The 21,517-nt window shown below is 42.4% G+C and overlaps 2 protein-coding genes across 2 annotated transcripts in view; one reads left to right on the forward strand and one right to left on the reverse strand.

The window, feature by feature from the left end:
* rfx3 (regulatory factor X, 3 (influences HLA class II expression)) overlaps nucleotides 1–8,109 on the reverse strand; it is a 29,886-nt gene extending 21,777 nt beyond the window's left edge. The window contains exon 1 of the mRNA XM_036527869.1: nucleotides 8,063–8,109. Coding sequence (XP_036383762.1) covers nucleotides 8,063–8,102 — 40 coding nt within the window. The 5' untranslated portion in view covers nucleotides 8,103–8,109. The remainder of the gene's footprint in view (nucleotides 1–8,062) is intronic.
* A 9,404-nt stretch (nucleotides 8,110–17,513) lies between these two features.
* stpg2 (sperm-tail PG-rich repeat containing 2) overlaps nucleotides 17,514–21,517 on the forward strand; it is a 47,948-nt gene continuing 43,944 nt past the window's right edge. Inside the window, exons 1-4 of the mRNA XM_036526855.1 lie at nucleotides 17,514–17,619; nucleotides 19,245–19,354; nucleotides 19,499–19,663; nucleotides 20,277–20,441. Coding sequence (XP_036382748.1) covers nucleotides 17,514–17,619; nucleotides 19,245–19,354; nucleotides 19,499–19,663; nucleotides 20,277–20,441 — 546 coding nt within the window. The remainder of the gene's footprint in view (nucleotides 17,620–19,244; nucleotides 19,355–19,498; nucleotides 19,664–20,276; nucleotides 20,442–21,517) is intronic.

Raw genomic sequence — 21,517 nt, forward strand, 5'->3', positions numbered from 1 at the left:
TGCAACTTAGAAAACAAGTGTTTCCATAGCAACAATTAGTGGATTGTAAAACCACTGCGATGGTGGCTGGTTAGCTCTAAATTAAAGGAAAGGGTGGTGATTACATATTGTTCAAAGAAAATCATACATTGAGATTTCAGTTGCTAATTTTATTAGTATTGTTTACATTTAAAAACCGAAGTGGATACTGAAACCTAGCATTTCTTGCTCCTTGCCGATAACAATGTTAATTCTGGTTTCTGTTGAGGTAAAAATGTGTCTATGTTTAGTTAGGCTTAATGTCTAACAGTTGCTAACTATGTGCATCTAACTAACATTAGAAAAGCTATACACATCTATACACACACCCACATATGTATGAACAAACATTTTAATAATAAAAAAGTGACTCAAACGACTGCCATGAAGGCAGTTCTAAACTGAGCTACATTCCTGATGAACCAACTCATTGCAGTAGTTTAAATATTGTTATTTAGCTGTAGGCGCATCTCAGCGAAGAGGCACTTTTGAGAATTCACTCACACCACGGAGCAGGTCCGGAGGCCAGCAGAACGCCCTCACCGAACGGGGTCGCGTTCCCCCGGTCTTTCATCGGGAGCGACGCAGACACCAATGCCACCAAATGTTACCCTCTTCTGTTTGCTAACCGGCTATGCGCGGGTGCGGACGTTGAAGCGCCCCCCCTCCCCTTGCCCCCCCCCCACCACCACACACGCAGCGCCACGCACGGACCCGAGAGCAGGGGACGGAGGGAGCAGTCACGGAGCAGGGATTGCAGGGAGAGAGGGAGAGAGGGCAAATTCGACCTGCCGCGCTGGAATCAGGCAGGTCCTTCCATTCAAAGCCGCGCACCTGCTCCCCCGCGGAGGGCCTCAATGGAGCTGAATATTGCTGAGAGGGAGGGGGGGCGGGGGGTGGGGGTAGACCTGTTGTAAACAACCACCTGGCTCTCTCCTCCAGCCCCCCCCCGCACATGCTCCATGCTCCCCTGCGGCCCACTTAAGTCCCACGCTCCGCTGAGCATCTGCGGGCCCCGTGAAGCCTCACGGCCACAAAGGCCTGAGGAGAAGGGGGCCGGCGCTCACCTCCATCTGGCCCCCCCCCATTCCCTCTCCCCGCCCTCCCACCCACCCACCAGCCCCTTTCCTCCTTCCCCCTCCTCCAATCAGACTGACATCTGGGGAGAGCAGGGAAAAGTGTGGGGGGGATAAAGCGTCTGTGAGTGAGAGTGTGTGTGTGCGTGTGTGTGAGTGGTGTCGCCATGACATCCACGCTATCGGAACATCAGAAACTACGGAACATCTCTGTTTTCCTGCGCCGGTCTGCAGCCGGCTGAGAGCACACCCGGGGGTGCACATGTGATCAGAAGATGGTGTGCGAAACAGCACAATGCCTCTGAGAAAAGCACCAGTGCACCTTCACTACGCCATGCATTTGCCCACTGCACATTCAGACATGAAAAACACTACCAGAACACGATAAAAAGGGACAGGCCCCCTTAACTGCTCGTGGTACTAGCCCAAGCCAAACAATTAGACAAGACATGCATTTGCCTACATTACTGTGTGAATGATACAGTTTGAGGAGTTTCTGAGACACCCGAGTGCCGTGGCGTTTAGAACAAATCTCCATTTGCCTCGATTCTTCTGGGGACTTTTGGTCACTGCTGGCCTTGAGCAGAGAGAAACAGCACCGCCCACACCGCCCTGCTTGCAAAACCGTTTCATACATCATTAATTTAATCTAGCTGCTAATTGATGATTAAAAGGCGGAATCGGAGAATGGGGATGATGAATTGCACAAAAACGGGTTGGCGATTCTTGCTAATAACGACACAGGCTGCGATGACCTGGGAGTTTTAACATGGTTTCTATTTTTACTGTAAACAACAACTGAATCATCCGTGTGAACGCAGCTGCATGTTATAGTCCCTAACACTATAGAATATGTTCCCGCACTTCAGTTTAATTCTTAATAAACCAGACCACGTCGGCTAATCAGGACAGAATGAGACACCCACCTTCTGTCGTTCACGATTCTTGCGACGTTCGGGAGGCTAGGTGCGGGCTAACGCGTTTTGCATTGTTGCATCACATTACATCTGACAGACACTTTTATCCAAAGCGACTTACAAGTGAGGTACAAAACAACACAAGGGCAAAACCCTACAGAGTCCCCGATATTAGAAGTGCTACATGACAAAGTTCCAAAGGTTGGCCAGGCGTTGCGTTTGGAGACATCGTTCAGGCACTCTCTGGGGATGAGGGGCCCATTAGAACGAAACACCAAAGCGGTTAGAATTGCTCCTTAACTAAAACCAAAATTCAAGGCATCTCTCGTTTTTTTTTTTTCTGGCACAGCCCTTTCACCCTTTTTCTTAAAACTAAATGTTACAGCAGCACGGCGACTACAACCGAAAGCCACGCCGAATCACCTTCTCACTTGCCGCCAATTTTGACGCATTGCTCCCGAGTTTATCAACAATTTGCGTCGAATACGACCGCTGGGCTTCAGGTCCTCTAATGAGCCTGGATATTCATGCGGGCTCTGTTTTATTGAGGATCCGTGCGGTGGACGCCATCCATGGCCTGAAATCAGACAGCATTTTCAGACATGAGGTCATAAAAATGGATGAATGAATAATTGAATTGATCGGCTGCTCGTTAGGCGTTTGGTAAGGAAACAGGATACAGGGGCCAGGTGGCGTGGGCCTATTTTTACAGCGCACCTGTCGCGAGGTAAGTGGTAACCAGATCTGCTGACGGGACAGTTTCTCTTCTCCTGTCCCCACAGCGGTGGGGTGGGGCGGGGGGAGCGGAGGAGTGGCTGGCGGCCTCTGGAGTCTGTGTCGTGCGTTTTGGGGGAAGGGGGGGGTTCCCTACTTCCCCCTGCCGTCTGGGGTCTTCCTCAGTGCAGAAGAGGCATTGCGGTGGCGGGCTCGCTGGGCGGCTGCCTCCTTCAGTACAGCCTTTTTGCATTTGAAAAACACTGTGAGGAACTTCCAGGAAGTGCGCTCAGCCAGCCCTCCTTCTGAACATCACCAGCCTCCACTCCTTACTGCTTTGTTTGCCTCTGGTCTCCCTACCTGAGCAAACGCTAACGCGAGTCCCTCTCAGCCCAACACAAACACACATACATTAGAGGCACTCGCTGCAGAGAATTCACCAAGATGAAACAGAGACGTCATATAAAATACCTCATGATAAGCTGCACAACACAGGCCCACCCATATGAAAATATTTCCATATACCGAGAAATATGTGTTATAATATAAGAATACATTCCAAACACATTATATACATGCGCAGTATATAGCTGTAAATATAATAAATATATAAAATAAGCAAAGCAAGAAATATATTGCAATACACCAAACATCAAAAAATTACATATTTTCAGTGTATTGACTGAGCTAAAACACATATTCCTCTTAATGATCTCAATCCATTATTTTTTTTGTCTGGGCATATGGAATGCTTACAGCTATAATGTAAGCTCCAGAGGCTGAACATCTCCCAGCTGATAACGCTTCAATTTGATGCTGCTAGCTTAGAAATCACAGATGAGCAAGCCTCACAGCAAGCATTTTATTATTGGGAAAGGGCTTCATAGAAACTTCTTAATTCTGTGTGGGGAAAAAAACAATGAAAAACTCCACACTGATCATTTCAGGAAAAAGTTAAACATCAACAGCACAGCTTGAACCTCTCAGTGATCCGAGACCTTTGCAATGTACACACACACGCACATACACACCTCTATCGCTGCCAGAAAAGGACGCGCCTCAATTTGGCATCTTTCAGCAGATACACTCTATCAGCAATCCTGATAAGAACGACCAGCTATCACCGTCAACCTTTAAAGATGTCCACGTCTACGATCAATAACCCTGGAGCTGTAGGTTTGCCGATAAAATCTGAATAAACCCGGTATGTCACGGACATCGCCGCCATCAGCCGAGATCACCTGTCTCTCTGCGAGTATGGCTGCTGGTGCACCCAGAACTTTGGTACCGCCCCCTGGCTGACACATTTTAACAGGGGTGGATTGGCTGGTACTTAATCGGAGGCTACAGAGATGAGGAAACCAGAAGCTCTGGCCTACTGCCCCTCCTGTTCCTCTCTTTCTGCTGGTTTCCCACAGGCCTAAGGCTTTGCAGTTGAGGGGAGCTGGGTTTGGGGTTCAAAATTGGCACAAAGAAGCCCACAGCTGGACCTCCTTGTCTCCATAGTACAACAGAACTAAAATGAGAAAAGAAGAAAAAAAATGCCAGCTATTTCAGCTATTCCACTTGTCACTGAAACGATTACCACCGAGATCTCCTGCTATTCATTTACAATTACCTTTTACTGCCCTCTTTCACAGCCGTACCTGAGTCTGAAATCGTAGGGCGTTGCTGACTTTCTCACATTCACACAGGATATGGGGCGGCGAGGCCGCTGAAGAGAAGCCCCCGGTTGCCTTACAACCTGGCCAGACTGTCCAGCAAAGTACCGAGCATGGAGAAGAGGAACCCCTGAGGCACTACAGAGCCAGAGTCACTGTGCTCCATTTCTGCGAGAATACGCAGAGCGCAGCCGATACCGCCGCGCAAAAACTAATTGTTCGCAGTCATCAATCAGCTTCAAACCCACCACCCTCCCACCCCCCTTGACAGATGTCACCAAACACTTGGTCTGTATATCGATCTGTACTATTTATAGTCTTACGACTGTACACAGGTGGGAGGAGATGCCAACCGCCCTCTTCTTTCAAACTGACTGACACTGGCCCAGGTAAAGTGTTTCATGCCTCAATAAAACAAGAACAATTTCCCAGTCAGCCATAAACACAATGTAAAGGCTATGACGCATCGAAGAGAACATAAAGACTACTGACTCGGGCTTCCAAAAAATCTAACCATACAATAGTCAGCAAATGAGCAGTATATAACCATCAATATATAAATAGATGATATTTACATATTACACTTGCTTGAACTAGTTCCAAAAAACAAAGGACACACTCATTGCTGTTACATTGAATAGAAAGGTTCAATGTTCCCACAAGCACTAGGCTTCTTAGAACCCAACTGCAAATGCTTTTGTAAGCACCAGATCACATCCACCCCTTTGCTTCTCCCACTTGTGGCACAATTGTGTTTTAAGTCCCATTAAAGTCTGCTGGGGTTTAATCAGACATAGGCCGCATAGTAGTGAAATCATGTGCATTGGTTCAACCGTCTCACCTCAACGTGCAAAAGACATTTCTACTGATTTTCTTACAACTACTGTCACAGATTTATTGAGGAGTTATTATGAAATCTCCTATTATGCTGACCACATGCAGGTCAAACTTTCATTACTTTTCACACACAAAATGAAAGAGTTTGGACACCTCCGCTGAGTGACATCTTATTAAACAAACCCTCGTAATAAATAATCTTGATTGAAAAAGACCTACATCATCCAAAAGTGTTTCAGTGATGCCTGCCGAAATAATCAATTACCCCGATTATTCTGACGCAAAGATGAAATACAAGTGGAGTGACCTGTTTGCACCAAATCATATTAAAATACCCTGCTGAGTTTTACTTCCTTTAATACATAAGAAGTGTGTTGCCATGGAAAATGGAAGTGGCTCCCCTGGTGAAATACACTGTGCAGTGCACCTGTGTGGCTTTAACAGGTATAGGCAAGAGTCAATATGGAGCTGAAGCAAGCCAGATCTGCCTAATGACCACCTTGCGGCGAAGGGTCTCGGTAAATGTAGCTCCTGTTAAATCCACGTACCAATTAATACCATTTTATTATGAATGGAATCAACAAAACTGTGTGTTTAACATTTTTGACAAAATGCAAAAAAACTTACCTAATTGTCCTACCTCAGACAATTTTCACCTGAAGGTAAAAGTCTTTAACATATTAAAAGGCTATTCCTGGCAAGGTGTCCCTTACTTTGAGGCAGATATACTGGTATGGACATTAAAACATTCTTTGTGATGTTATTATATGTTTGTATTTCGGCAAACTCTGAGACAGATGCTGGGTATTTTCGGCGAACACTGGTTTTGCTAATTGTCTAGCAGTGGATACAACCCCTGGCAGACCCCTAGTGTATAGTTACTGATCACATGGGACATCCTTCGACTCGATAACTATGCATGCTCAGTGACATATGTTTTCCTGTTCTCACCTAGCAAGGATGACTGGATATCCATTGTTAAAACAACACAGCATAAAACTGCAGACAAAAAAACAGTTTAAAACATGCAATGCTATGCTTACAAACTCTGTGCTATTTGCTTCCCTATTTCACCCTTAGAGGGAGTCCTATCTGCCCTTTGCCATCAGCAATGATGTGTCAATCTGTCGAATGATGTAATGATTCACGCTCATCCTCCTACTTAATATCTTGGAATTTCATAAATCTTATTTGTGACGTGCCTAATCCTTGCAATGGGGTTAATAAATCAGTAAAGAGACCCTGTTCAATACGAATATTATTAGGAACGTTTATCTAAGTCCTATCACATATAGCTAGCTATCAAACCCAGAAAAAAACACCCAGCGCTATTGCTTTTTAATTATTATTATTGAACAGCGTAGAGGGGGAACGCAAGTAACATCATCTAAACAGCTGTGACCAAAGACAGAAACAATCAAATATAAGCAGCTGCCCACGGGTTTCTCTGTATTCGACGGGAATTTATAGCTCCACACACTCTGCATTTCTGCTATCCGTCCGTGTATTTTCAGCAACTCATGCAGCTCGCTATCTTACTCAATAGTGATTACTTTAATTACTTTTTTCCCACGCAATATTCAAACTTGTAACTCCATCTTTTCACCCTACTCGTCGGGTAATACAATAGGTTCATTTCTATGGAATTTGCCAACGTTATGTCTTTATTTTTCTCTCATTTTAATTTAGTCCTTTCACTTATCAAACTTTCGTGAATGAATCCCAGTACTTTATATCACCTGGGATGGGGTCGTGAACACCCCCCCGCACACATTACGCGCGCACGCACACTGGACAGGAGGCCGATAAGATCGCACTGGAACGTAACCATTGGATGACATATATAGCTAGTAGCTAGCTATTTTTTTTTACTTCCATTTAGCTAGCCAGGATTCAATTTGAAAAAAAAAAATCTCATTGATAGTACAGATTTCATTATCGTGATGCAGCTGCAGCGGAAGAATCGGATTTGTCTTCCCAAACAATCAACAAGATAAATGAAAAACGTTATGTACACAATAACTGACCAATTGCAATATTACCAAGGAATAGGTAGCTAGCAAGCGAGCGATCACCATCATTTCCCATTTCATTCCCCAAGCTTCTCTTAGTACGCGTTGTTAGCAAGCCGGCTAGCTAACCAGCTCATCCAACAACTGCAAATAGTCAGCTAGCCTGCCAGCTGTACGGTCAAGAATGGATAGTGACAGACAAGCTTACACAACTAGCTAGTAACTTAAATAAACATTAATTAATTGCTAACTAGCGCACTAACGTGACTGGAGTGTCATTACCAGCATGTGAAAAATCAGCTACAGGCTAACGTTAACAATAGCCGTCAATATTATTAACCATCCTAAATTAAAACAGCAAAACAGCTGCTTAGCGAACAAATAGCGTTAACTAAAATTTCACGAACTGTCCAAACATCTGAATTATTAGCTAGCTATTTCCTGACCTTTTCTGTATGTACTTTATCAACGATTCCTTGCTTAGCTTACTGGTTGTGTTACCGTGTAGGTAGCTAGCCATCTAAGGTTGCTCCCGGTTCGACATGAACAGAAATGGCTACTTTGAAATAATTTATCTGATCATTCAGAAAAACATACCAACAGATATTTCTGTCAAAAATTAAACCGTCAGACGCAAATCACATTTTGAAGTGAGCATTACAGCTAGGTACCTGTGCTTGCTAGCTTAGCTGATAAAGACTAAACAAAGAGCAACCCTACTAGCTTGCTAGCTTTTGGGGAAGCTATTTTGCTAGCTAACTCGGTAGGCGATAAAAGAATAAATAAACAAAGACAGAATACCACACCAAAACCTTACAGATAGCTACCTGAAACAAGGAATCGTGAACCACAGACATCGTCTTCCATGCAGAAGACAAATGAATGCCGTAGATAAGATAGGGCAGGAAATGCTACACATTATTTTATTGCTAAATTAGCTAGCTAGCCAGTTAGCACGCAAGGTGCCACTGCAGTAGCTGTGTGGCTAGCTAGCTACACGGCTAGATATCTGGCACCTAGCTTACTAGCTAACGTTAGCTAGTTCACAAGAGAAGAGAAAGAGAATGAAAGAGCGAGAGCACAGATTGGCGAATTATCAAATCGAGTGATGTGTGAAGGGAAAATAATTTATGGTCACAGACAAAAAATAGCGAGATAGCCACAATAAGGATATATATTCACCTGGGCTGAGGACTAGAGGGTTGATGAGGATGTGGATGGTGAAGGTGGTGTGATGGAGCGAGGTTGTTGTTGTTGGTGGGTTACAGTCGCCAGGACTACGGTGACTATGGCGCTGATTCACTGGGCAACAGTTGCTATGAGACTCATTGGAAGGGAGGCACAACCGAACGTGAACCGTAAGGAAAAGGAGGGGACTGCGTCGACGTTTTCCCGTTTCTCCTGCCTTTCGAGACGTTTGTAGGTTTTCAATACATTTTCCAATAGAATTGATCTTCAGCAGCAAACATGCATGGCTTTGTTATTTTACAAAATATGTAGACATCACCTCATTAATGTACATGTAAATGTTCACACATTTTCTTTGAGAATTATGCTTATTTGATTTATTCCATATTCTTCCGAAGTACGCCGTTACTACAGTTTTTCCCAAATGAAATTTAGCTCCTTATCTTTGCAATGTTTGATTTAGACATGCAAAAATGTTGCTTCTAGGTACTTCAGTTTTGGATTGTCACCATTTTCAGCTGTTGAAAGAGTGAAAAGAAGAATAAGGCAGGAAATTAAACAAAACAGAACATGTAAGGTTTCACTCCATCCCCCTGAACTTCCATGATGGACTTCTATACTCCCTCCTTCACTGTAATTTGGGAGTCATTCAGATTGATGAACCGCAGATGTCAACATACAGTGAATATTTTATACATAAAAACTGGGTGAATCTAGGAAAAATGACTGAATGTACTGAAACAGGCACCCAAACACCTTTTTTTCCCCACACACATTCATATACTGATTCTCATACTCAAGACACAACCACAAAAGCACATTGCCACACACCCTTGAGTCTCAGCCACCTCATTCCCCATGAAATACCCACTAAACCTACCCTGACACCATCCATATCCGAACGACCATACCTCAGCAGGAGGTGAACTGCAGCAGAGACGAAGTCAAAGTGAAATGTGGTTTTCCTTATTTATAGGCTTTCAGAAATGTGAAAGTGCCATAGGAAATGCACTCAGGATCCTCATTACAGCTGAGCAGTCCTGTTCCTCTGCAGAAGGCCCTTGTTGTGAACAGTGGGGAGCTCAGGATTCTGTTGCGCTAAAAATTATATGACTCTGTTATGCACAAGAAATATGCTAGAAATTTGAAGTGCTCTTACCTAGTCACATCATACCAACCTAATGCCATACAACGATGCATTTCTACAGTGCTTCTAGCAGCCTAGTAGCTGATGGATAATGCACTCTGGTTGAAAGAACCTTGGGGGAGGGGGGGGGGGGGGGGGGGGGGTTCTGTCAATTCAGATTTTACCAATATGGTAGCTAAAGTCTTTGCAGATAAAAGAATTGCATCACATGCAGTAAACCGGGTTGGTCAATACTGTTGTGGTTTTTGACAGGCAAGAGAGTTTGGGTAATGGAACATTGAATGGCAGGGAGTTTGATACCTTTTTATTGTGGAGAACTGTTGATTGTGTAATTTGAAAGAGGACATTTTGAGATTTACAGTCCAAACCTTTCAAGGTTGATCAATCTATGATTTACAATGCTGTAAATGTAGCTCCACATTCTGAACTGAAAAGTAAGTTGGGAATTTTGGACCTACACTCAGGCCACCTTTGTTACCGAGATGAACATTCTATTCAATGTTCTGAAATCCATCACAGCTAAAAAATGTATAAATAAAGGACAAGAAAGAGATCATATTCAATTCTTCTTGTTTTCACAAATCATTGCAGTTTCAGTTGATAGACAAGTGGTAGACAGCAATTAAAATAAAAGTCACCCAACCTTAGAAGGTCAATGCCACCATCCTACTAACAGTGATATCTTAATACTAATCTACCATAACCTGCCTTACCTACATTTGTCTCACCACCCACACTCAACTTGCCTGTTTATGTCATACCATTTTATTTGAAATCAACTCTCCCATGCCATGCAAAAATAACCTTTACTAACCCCTTTACTGCCTTTACAGCCACTATCATTACAAACTACAATAATCAAGTGAAGTTATGGTGGAATTGTTTTTGTTTGCCCGAGCTGGGAGGGCCAAATCTACATACTGAACAAGCTGGGTACATTATCCTAAATGCACCCAATGTGTCTGAGGAGCGGACTGTGGCTGAACTAGAAGGTTTTTTAAATCTTGAGTATTGTACCCCTTACCACAAGGTCAACATCAGAGATGAATAACAGGGGACAGGGGTTATCAAATAGTCAGTAATTGTACTGGAGCTTGCCTTTAATGGTCTTGGTTACGCCTTTGTTACATAACCCTCCTTTGCCTATGGTTTGCGTCACAGTATTGGTTCCACAGTGGTGCCTAGCAGTGTGAGTGTACCACAGGCTGTGGTGTAGACCCCCCTGAGCGCTGGTTGTCTTGGGTACAGAAGGCAGGCCGGGGCTTTGTGCTCACATCTTCCCTCTCCCGCATCAGCGGAGCTCACAGCTTGTGCCTCCACATTACCCATGCCTGCTTACAGCTTCCAGGTGCTCATTTAGACAAGTCAGGCATATGTCTTCTTGACTCAGACTCTGAATGTACTCCAAGAAAAACTGTCAGAATCCAAGTATGTAAACATCACCAGATTGGTTTTATAACTTCTTTTGATAAGGATGAGTTAACAGCATTTTGTCATATCATTGCTGTCATGAGACATTGCATGGCAGAATGACTTATACATCCGGTTGGCTGAGTCTCCCCCCGACTGCACTCACTAATCATTCTTCTCCTAAGAAGTACCTTATCTGGGCTATATCTGGGCTCACTTGACACGGAACCGTTATGAATTTGCTACCACCAGCATGATTTTGCTATATCTAAGCTTTTGTCCTTTGACAGACTCTCTTCAGTGTTCTTGCCAAGGGCCTTGCTCAACTGGCACTGTATGAGCAATGCCCCTTGTAGTGCAACAGGTCTGACCTGAAGAAATCCATGAAAAAGATAATCATTTGTGCATATGCTTAACCATACTTCATTGTTCCACCACAATAATGAATTAATGAAGTATTGCTGACCTTAAAAATAACAAATAAATGGTTGATATTAACACACAAACCACTATATACATTTTAAAATATATTTGTTGGCCCTAATATGTAACTGAATAATTATTGTGATTGTGATTGTGAACACAAAATGTGATTTTCGTATTCTGGCTTTCTATGTGTTTATGTTTTTTTTTTTGTTTTAAAGAACAAAAAGATTAATGAACATAAGTATGATTGACATTTCAATACTTAAGAATAACAGTAAATGCATACATACTATAAACACAATGCAAAAACAACCTAAATTGTGGTTGCATTGTAAAAAAGACCCTTATTGAAAGATAAGGAATGTAGTGTGTATTCACAGACTTTGCACACAGCACAATTAATGACGGAGAAAGATAAAAAGCCAAAATGATTATAACTCACCACATTTTATCAAATTGATGTCAGCTAATTATAGATGAGACTTAAGAACGGACAGTGCCTGTTCATGGTCATCTGCATAATTTTAAACTACACTATATGGACAAAAGTATTCAGATACATATACTTTAATATGGAGTTGGTCCCCCTTTTGCAGCTATAACAGCTTCCACTCTTCTTGGAAGGCTTTCCACAAGACTTTGGAGTGTTTCTCTGGGAATTTGTGCCCATTCATTCTGTAGAGCATTTATGAGGTCAGGCACTGATGTTGGACGAGAAGGCCTGGCTCACAATCTCCGTTCCAGTTCATCCCAAAGGTGCTCGAGGAGGTTGAGGTAAGGGCTCTGTGTGGGCCAGTCAAGTTCTTCCACACTGAACTCATCAAACCATGTCTTTATAGTCCTTGCTTTGTGCACTGGGGCACAGTCATGTTGGAATAGAAAAGGGCCTTCCTCAAACTGTTGCCACAAAGTTGGAAGCATAGCATTGTCCAGAATGTCTTGATATGCTGAAGCATTAAGATTGCCCTTCACTGGAGATAAGGGGCCTAGCCCAAACCCTGAAAAACAGGTGTGGCCAAATACCTTTGTCCATATAGTGTACCTCTGTACAACTGGATCATGTCCATAAATGATCTGACTTGTTTCCTCACTCACACATACATTAAGGTTTTTTGATCCGATCCTTGCTATAAGAGCAATAACAATGTACATCTATAATTGAATTCTTCCATGAGATTTTTACATTCTTAAATGAATCAAAATGACAAAATCCTTCGCATTCACGTTTATGATATGGTCACTGTTCTTACCCTTGCACCTAACTTGAAACCCGTCTGATTAAAGGGGAGATTGACATGGAGATGAGAGAGTGACCACAGTGAAGACACCACCCATGCTGAATGGTGCAACAGCATGTGCAGCTGTCAGATTTGACACTATCTGATATCCAGCTGTTTGAATGGACATCTCCCCACAAAAAGCCCCATGTGTTCTCCCACTGTTCTCTCATTACGCCAGGCAGGAAGTAACCTGCCAGGTGTGTACCTCCCGCTCAGTTGCCCTGCCTTTAATCGTGTCACTTGTACACACCTGAGCCCCCTGCACACTCCCAGGGGTGAGTGTCAGTATTAGATTCATTTGTTCCAAGTGTTTAGGTCTGTATTAAATGTCAAAGCGTCATTGTCTATTGTGTCAGTTGTTACTGGCATAAATATTGGTAATGCTTTGCAGAGTGCAGTTGATGACACTTTAGAGCGAAATATAAAATGAATGCTAAAGATACACTCTAAATAGCAATATCCTAATTACCCATCTGTGATCACAAGGCCTGGTCTTTTAATAAGCATTTTGTCACACAAGTTAAAATATATACACATCAAACTCGATGCACAACAAATCACTGAAACATCCACAAGGGGGAAAATGCTGAATTTTGGCTAATTAGGATGAGGAAAAAATGAGCAGTGATTTTGTTCTCTCGAATTGTACCGCACCACAGCAACTCCCCAAACAGGGATCAGAGGCCTCTCAGGTGGAGTCACCTGGCTCAGGGAGGTGCAGGGTAATTTGGGGTGATGTCGCAGAATACAGAGCCTCCGTGATAAACCCACGGGACGCACCTGCGGGACCTGCAAGCACACGCGTGGAAAAAGCCAAACAACAGTCTGTCGTACAGATTTATAATGTACATGGTAAAACAAGCTCTGTTTTTATTCTACTTATTATTTTCGTTATCATTATTCTTCTGTCATAGCTGATGTTGCTAACCCCTAAGGGCTAAGGCTAAGGGTGGCCTGATCAATGATGATGACAATATCCACAATATCAATTCGTGTTAGCGTTGCTATTATTTATGAGGTAGGCGTTCATATCAAAGGTGCCTACAGTGAATGGGACAATTAAAATACAACAGAGGACCAAATCCAGTGAGAAACCAATTTAAAAGCACCTAAATTTAATTGTGCTACACAAAGAAAAGCAATAGCATTTACAGAATTTCTGAACTGACTCAAACATAAGTAAAGGACAAAGAAATCAAGTACATAAATATCAGGGCTAGAATCACTGTTGAAAACCCCTCTCTCTGGCAATACATAACCACACACACTAATGTGTCATACAGACACGCCTGAAACACGCACATGTGGGTGAATGAGAGAATGACGGGGGAGGAAGATTAGATCATGATGTGAGAAGGTGCCGCCGCCCTGCTATAGCTCAGTGCTTCCCTCCCTGTCTGTTTCTTCTTTCCATCATTAGCTGTCCCTGGTCCCTTTAACCCTCTGCACTGCTGATATCGCACCCACAGAACCTGGTTCTGTCCACTCTCTCCTGTGTGGTCTGTTATCCTGTGTTAGTTCCAATTAAATTAGACTATACAAGCAAGCAATTTCTGTATACATATGCGGAAATGTAGATTGTAAAAATTTAGATCGTCATGAGTCAACCACTGCATGAAATTACTCAGGTGCGATTTGTGAACCAGAACAAATGCAGATGTAAAATTACGCCCTGATACACACACGAATGGCCTTGTGAATAAATGAAGATGTTGTGAAGATGTGAGTACTGAGCTTTTTTTCCTGCTTCTTCACAGCATTACAAAGTAATATTTTTTTAATACCACTCTCAAGAAATTTCAGTGATGTTCTTGTATTAGACCGAGTGAGCTCCTCACTTTCAATTTCAGCATCTGAGATCCAGAACTAAAAATATACACCAGTAAAGGACCTGTATCTATAGTTACAGAATACAGGTACTGAATCTGACTGCAGGTATCAAACTGTATCTAACTGTGGGGTTAATTACAGTGGGGGATGGAAGGAGCTTGAGAGGGTGGAAATAAAGGGAGAAGATGGAAAAGTTGGAAAAGGGTTAAGATGGAAAAGAGGTTAAAAAAGAGACAGCAGGAGAACAAAGATGATGAGGAGGATATGGTACTTCTCGACAGTAGAACTCATTATCACACAGTGTGACTTGGGCAGACTGGGCCCTACAGCACACCTGCCCTCACTTCTGATCACAGCATTTAAGCAGCAGAGCTATCAAAATGTACTTTTCATTTTTGGAATCCATACATTTTCATGCATAACGATATATTTAAAGTATTCCACAAAAATTACAGAATGTTCTAGTTATTGTCTGTATGTGTGTTTATATATAGAGGGTAGACATAATGGAAACACCAAATGAAAAAAGACTAGTATTTTGAAGTAACTAAATCACAATTAGAAACTCTACATGTGTTTCATATTAATGTCAATACTGATTACCAATATGTTTCTGCTTTAAAAGACATTTTAAAATCAACACTTTAAGATGTGAGAATCTAAAGCAACACGAGAGATCTAACAGATTTTGAAAGAGGTAGAATAGTTGATGGCCAAACTGCAGATGTGTCAGACCCAGAAATGGCACAATTATTTAATGTGCCATATACTTAACAGGATAGTCGCTAAACAACATGGTAATTATGGTAGGGCTGCAATTTGCAAGCCTCTTGACCCCAAAGGCATTGAGCAACAGTGCTTAAACTGGTATATTGAGCACAAAACCTGGACTTCTGAGCAGCGGAAGAAAGTAACATGGTCTGATGAGCTGTTGTACTGTTTTTCCTACATCTTTCTGGGCTTATGTTTAGAGAAATTCAAAGGACACCTTCAATATTGCCTGTTCCCAGCTGTTAAACACGGTGGTGAAAACTTTCATGGCGGGGGCAGCCATCAGGTGGGAGTCGTTTGGGTCCAAGTATTACTCTGCATGGTAGAATTACAGCCAAGGCATTTTAGACATTTTATGTTAGGCAGCTAGGTACACTCTACACTACAAACATGGACACAGCTACATAGATTCAAGAGTGGTTTCATGAAAACCAGCACAAAGTCAAACACCTTCCATGGCCTCGCAAATCACCACATCTAAACATCATTGAGCCTTTGTGGGAAGCTCTGGAATGTAGAGTGCAGAATAGATTTTAACCTCTCAAAACATTGAAGGCTTTCCTCCATGACGAATGGTCCAATATCCCCCTAGAAATAATTCAAAATTTGTGTTTAATCATTCAAAGAAGGACTGAAGCTGTCCTGAAAGCCTAGCTCATCAGTCAATAAGTATTCATATTGGCGTTATTTTGTCAACACTCTGGATATATATATATATATATATATATATATATATATATAATTTTGCCAATTACTCTCTCATATCTCCATTTATCTCTGTCTCTCTCTCTCGCTCCCTCTCTCTCTAAACATTCAAATACACATCTCTCCAGTGAAGACAGCATCCATTACTTGTGTTAAAAATCACAGCAACCTTTCCATGCCCTAAACATAATCTGTCCCCTGAGGTCAACCAGGGATCACTGTTGCCAAGTGACAGAGTACTCTCAAGTGGGAGGTAGTGTAGGTGCATGAATATAAATCTTATAAAATGGTTAAGAGTCTTCTTAGAATCAATAAGATACTGGATTACAGTGTGAATGGTCTGGGGCCACTAGGTCTAATTGTAGAGACAGAAGGTGGTAATGAATATACTGTAGCAAACATATTTTAGTGGCAGAGTGCCGCAAAAAATGGCTGGGTCCTGACCTACTTTAAGGTCCTCACAAGACATTTTTAGTTTATTGCAGCAACTGGAAAAACAAAAAATGTATGTTGTATTAATCATCCACCAGGTACTTTGTAATCTCTCTCTCTCTCTCTCTCTCTCTCTCTGGTGTGTGTGCGCGTGTGTGTGTCAAATATTCAGGAAAATTCAGAAAATGTCTCTCGTATGTAAATGGCGACCTCTGGTGGCGTTTGGACAACATGTACGAGTTTGTCATTGCAAATAGTGGGATAGGAAGACGTGTAAAATATCTGACAGATTTGCCTACACCCGTTTGAAGTGTAATAAATGAACTGACATTAATTTCATGCAAAGAATTTCTTATCGCACCTGCAAGCTCTAGCGATGGCTTTTAGCCATGGAAAACAAAAGAAGCCTGTATATGCAAGGAGAGCGAGTCGTCGATCTTATGAAGCGTTAAAATCTCAAACATGTTAAGTGAAGATATATGTTTTGCGTTTTCGCGTCGTCCCCGACGGTTGTGAAAACTTCCTAAATTACACTCTCCAAGAGAAGGATGCACACAGAGGAGCACAGAATTGCGCGTACATAGACACAGCATAGCACATCAGTTACCAGTTCAGTCCACACTTTTCAGGACACAATTAATTTGTTGGTACATTAATACCCTACACCACTTCTGTCAGGCCACGCATACGTGGAATGTGACTAAGTTACCAAGTGGACGTGCGCGGTGTCCAGGCAACGACGTACGAGTGCGACAACACTACAGCCACCACAGAGGCACAGTTTGCAAACCGGCAGCAAAACTCTTCGGAAGACCTTATTTAATCACTTTATTCAAACATAGACCCAGTGTCAATACTGAAGTATTGCTCTTACTATCAAAATATTTGACTACCATGGTGAATGTTTACAAGTGTCTCACATAGTGTTTGGAATTTTATTTTCAATTATTCTTTTTTTAATGTTTATCGTTATCTTTTTGGGGAGAGTGAGGACATTGTTTTCATTTTCGAAAAATTTCCTGTGAAGGTAGCTTACAAAATATCTCTCCCATTTGGGGTGTTAGAGAGCTTACCACTGTTGAATTCAAAATGTATGCGAGAGCCCTCCGGGTTACCTACCCTCCAGTGGGAAGCACCCCATCCAATGTAGGACCGGGATCATACGAGGTCAGTCAATCCAAAGCTAATAAATCAGGTAAGGAAACTGTGGTGAAAAGGAAAGTATCTCTCTCTCTCTCTCTCTCTCTCTCTCTCTCTCTCTCTCTCTCTCACACACACACACACACACACACACACACACTCACTAACACACTGATTGACGTGCACACACTCTTACTAATATACACATGTACTGTACATTCCTTCACATGTAGCTTATTTATAGACACCTACGCAAACAAACTGATGAAAAGCACGAAAGCATGCAAATTGCCCATACACTTTAAAACTGATAGATACGATTTAAACCTCACAGCAGAATCTTACATTTGAATGTTGTGGCTATTCATATTATATGGATTGTTTAGCTGATATAATAATGTGACAACATCTGAATCTTTCATTCTTCTCATCTTTATTATTTTATTATATTCTTTAACATAATATTTTATTTATTATACTATATTATTATTTTATTGTAATTTTTAACCATCTTATTACCTTTATTTCTGAAATGTATGCACAATTTTGTTCAACAGGTTTATGTTACCCATACAAAAATCATGCAATTTTATGTGTAAATTTGTTGTTGTTCAGAATATTTTTGATACTATAATTTTTTAAAATTATGTTTTAAAGTAACTTCCCATTGAAATAAATGTATAATGTGTAATAAATGTGACATCCCTGGGCATTCCATGTGGAATACTGAATGTTCCATTCAGGCCATTGTGATATCACAATAGATAGCTGAACATTACTAATTAATGAAAACATTCCAACACACCTATTCCACTGCCAATCAACTGCAGTCAAATTAGCCTGCCATATTTTTATCATGTACTTTACCATGTAATACCATACCCAGCAAAATGCACTTGCCAGCTCTACCAGCTGGCTTGTACTTTGTCTGGCCAACCATTGAAACCTGGTCATGCAGTGCTTTCTAATGTTCTTGACTCCTTATGGTTTTTTGCACTCTACCTCATGTGTACGTCGCTTTGTATAAAAGCATCTGCCAAATGAATAAATGTAAATGTAAATGTAAATGCAAATACAAATACAATGTGGGAGTTCTACAATGTTAAAAGTGAATTCACATGCAAACAGTTCCTCCAGGAATAGTTAGTAATGATGATAATTGTATACTTTATATGCACCGTATACTGTATTACACACAGCCCATAAAATAGCCACATAGTTGAAAGTGTCACTTTGTATAATTTGTAATTATATTCTTGCATACTATAAAGTTACGACAGCATGTTTTTACATTGAATACTTTTTCATTTTTGTCAGGCACTCCACACCATTTGTTTGTGTGCTTTTTAACTCAAATGTATAAGCCTAATGCACAGCATTCCCTACTTGGGAACACAGCCTAAAAAGTAGCACTATACATAAGAGTCACTGTAAAAATGACCACAGTTAACACACATTTTTTAGACTGCATCCAAATTACTTCTTGATATTAGCTTGAGAGTCAACCTTTTGTCCAACAGATTACCCTTGGCCTTGCTCTGTCACCACTGGAGTATTGCTTGCATTTTGTATTATTATTACCCTTTTACTTTCTGAAGCAAGAATGGTAACACAAACGGGCTTTAGAGGAACATGAGTCAAAGCGACGACGTCACTCACAGGAAAATGTGGTGCTTGCAGACTGCTACGCTCCCTTCATGTCGCTCTCCAGCAGAGAGACACTGTTCCACGTGTCGGCCACCGACATCGACTCTCCCGGACCTGGCCAGTATGACACCGGGGTCACCAAGGTATCCCACCTCTCCTGTGATGCCAGTGTTTTGTTTTCCCCTCTCCATGTTCTCTTGTCTTATCCAATGCAGTATGATATTGCACGTATCACTAAGATAACATTATTTATTTTAACACTAAAAATACCAGTTGCATTGTTACAGAGTCACATTGTGGGCGGGCGGAGTCTTCAGAATCGATCGAAGCGGTTTGAGGAGAACGTTTCGGAGGTACCAGGGCCAGGGGCGTACGACGTCCCTCCAGCAGGGCACGCCCTGTGGCTCAGACACATAGGGAGTGAGAGCCCTTGGAGGAAGATCGCTAAAATGGTAAGAGTCCCCTCTCATTGTTTAACCCTTCCCTTGACTGGGGCCAAAGTCCGCTGCATTACATTAGATTATTGTCATTTAGCAGGTGCCCTAATCCAGAGCAATTTACATAGGTTACAATTTTACATGTTATACATTTATACAGCTGGATATTTACTGAGGCATTTGTGGGTTAAGTACCTTGCCCTAGGGTACAACAGCAGTGCCCCAGTGGGGAATCAAACCAGCAACCTTTTGGTTACAAACCCTGCTTCTGACCACTATTCTACACTTCCCCCCACTGCAGACATGAACTCCTGCTTTTCTGCTATAGCTTTCTACAGGTCATTCATAACAACTTAAACCTACTTTGTTATGTAAATATATGGCCCATATTGAATGTATTTATTTACTTTTATTTTTTTATCAATCAGCTAGGTCATCTCAATTTTTTTTTTTTTTTTTTGGGCGGAAAGCCATTCAAGTGGCCACATAGCCAATTAGCCGTTAGGAGGATAATTAGGTGGCCAGATGCTGGTATCAGATTTGAGGATTTGAAACTGAAACCCAGCGTCTGGCCAAGGCAGAGAAATTGGCACGCCGAATGACCTGTCCTCTGTAACGCGGGTTCTAGGGCACCTTCAACCGCCTCGGGCACCCGGGTCGGCCGGACGTCCCCTCCATCCCGTCCCCCGGCCAGGCCTTCGGGTACGAGGAGACGGGCGAGGGGCTGCTCTGCCGACAGCCAGCGCCTCACCGGGACGACACACTGGGGCCGGCCTTCTACAGCCCGCTGGCGGTAAGAGCCGCTGGCCCGTGCGTCGGGCGTGCGCCCCTCCGGCCCCCTCCCGTTCTCCCGCCATCCAATTTAAGATATTAATACACGCTGATGCGGGCTGACAGGTGTACTACATCAAAGTTAATATGCATCGGGTAATGCAAATAGCGCCCGAGAAGCTCGCGGCTACCAGCAGCAGATGCTGGAGTAGCTGGGCGGAAAGGGTCTCATCGGACCCTCTTTACTGTCCTAAGGAAGTGCATTTGGAAGCACATGGCCCCAAGATAATGACATTGGACTTACGTGATTTTGCTTACAGGCAAATATTGATTTCCTGATGCTGCGCTGCAGGTAATTACCGCACGACTTTAGAATGTGATTTATGTAAAAGGGGAAATGGCATGCATAATGAAGAAGGGAGCCGTCGGTGAATGTTTCTATTGGAAATGTGCTGAAAAACAGTTACAGCGGCACTTCAAGGGTGTGTGTGTGAGCGAGAGAGAGGAAAAACTGTGTGTATATGAGATAACTGTGTAAGAGGTCTGTTCGCAGTTGACCCAATGTACGACCGGACCTCTTAATTCTCCAAGAATCTATTTCCATACATTATGATGGGAGTGCCACTTTCGAAAAGTCACAAACCACCTTGTTCATCCATTCCGATGTCAACACGGAGGGCCATTAGTAATTATTCTTCAAGTTATATTACAATATTCACTTAAAATAATGCAGCGCCGGCTGGTCTTGCCTTCAATTAAACCATATTTCATTTGCTAATGACCAGCCGAGTCAACAGCGTCCTTGAGGTAGGTTGTGTCAACACTTTGCAGAAAGAGCCTCAGTGATTTAGGGTTATCAAGAGTGCATCAATTTATTTCTGCCCTCCTCCCCCTCCCTCTTTGTCTTTTAAAGGCTTTTAATCTTCTGATAGATGGGAATTTTACCTGCAAGTTTCCTGGGTCGTAAAGTTAAGTAGCTGTCTAATTGCATTATTTTGGAGCGGAGGATTTTGAAAAATGCCGACCCTGGCAAACAGGAGTTTTGGAAGCACTCCTAATCTAGGAAGACAATGAATCAACTTTTTTTTGCTACTGCTC

This window comes from Megalops cyprinoides, chromosome 4 (genome assembly GCF_013368585.1).
Source record: "Megalops cyprinoides isolate fMegCyp1 chromosome 4, fMegCyp1.pri, whole genome shotgun sequence".
Classification (NCBI taxonomy): Eukaryota; Metazoa; Chordata; class Actinopteri; order Elopiformes; family Megalopidae; genus Megalops; species Megalops cyprinoides.